At 38.9% G+C, this 978-nt stretch overlaps 1 protein-coding gene across 1 annotated transcript in view; it reads right to left on the bottom strand.

The window, feature by feature from the left end:
- LOC119585142 (von Willebrand factor A domain-containing protein 7-like) overlaps positions 1-978 on the bottom strand; it is a 19876-nt gene that overhangs the window by 7246 nt on the left and 11652 nt on the right. The window contains exons 17-18 of the mRNA XM_037933771.1: positions 515-641; positions 240-425 (exon numbers count right to left, since the gene is read on the bottom strand). Of these exons, the coding sequence (XP_037789699.1) occupies positions 240-425; positions 515-641 (313 nt within the window). The remainder of the gene's footprint in view (positions 1-239; positions 426-514; positions 642-978) is intronic.

Here is a 978-nt window from a genome sequence, read left to right as displayed (position 1 = left end):
ACATCTAGGCAAGTTCGATCATGTTATATATGATAGTGAGAGACTGGTATTAACGATATTGCAGTAATGATGATTTTATTGATATCTATAATGATTGATTATAATGACATTTATACAAATAGTTAAGATAAGAGCAATAGTATGAATGAAGGGCTTATAATGAAAGAATTAAAAACCTAAATTGCATACAATGGTTGTCACAGACACGCAAGACACTGGTCCACTTTAAAATACATTACCTCCCAGAGCCCCCATGTCGATAACGCATTTCCCAACATTCCCTTGCGTATCCACACCGATGATATCCACTTGAGAGGAGCAACAGTCGGCAGAGTATGTCACATTCACGAGATCTTTGGTACCAGGAGCTAGCCCAACCACCACGGACGCGATGCCATCAGGACGAGCGTAGACGTTGCTCAGACCTGCCAAGAGGATGAAAACGTTGATGATATTGACGTTTAGGCTTAGAGGCTTTCCTTTTGCATACGTGGGTAATGTTCTAATCACGTACCAGAGCCAAGATCCTGGATTGCTGCTTCGACCGTCCAGTTCTTCTGGCTGCAGATGCCATTGTAAGTGAACCCGGTGCAGTCTGGTTTGTTTGCGAGAGTGCAGGTCGGGGGAATGTCGTCTTCCGTCTGGATTCAAGATTTGCAACAGTCAGGAAAGCCTCTATTAAATAATTTCAATCTATTTCTTTATTAGAAAACAAATATAAATGATTCTTTTCTTCATATACAGTAAAAAATATATATACATATATTATTGTTCTTCCCTTTCCCGAATTTCCTGTTATTCACCATATATCTCACACCCCGTTATCTAAAATCTCTCCACACTGGTATGAACAACTGATACTATACCTTCACAATCTTCCCTGAAGACATTTCTTCCCTCGCATTTCTCCAGAAAAAAACAAGGAAAATAAACAGAAAAAAAATGTACAAAAAATTCTTCTTCTTAAATTAAAACCCG

This window comes from Penaeus monodon, chromosome 19 (assembly GCF_015228065.2).
Source record: "Penaeus monodon isolate SGIC_2016 chromosome 19, NSTDA_Pmon_1, whole genome shotgun sequence".
Classification (NCBI taxonomy): domain Eukaryota; kingdom Metazoa; phylum Arthropoda; class Malacostraca; order Decapoda; family Penaeidae; genus Penaeus; species Penaeus monodon.
This window is presented reverse-complemented; position numbering and strand designations above follow the sequence as displayed.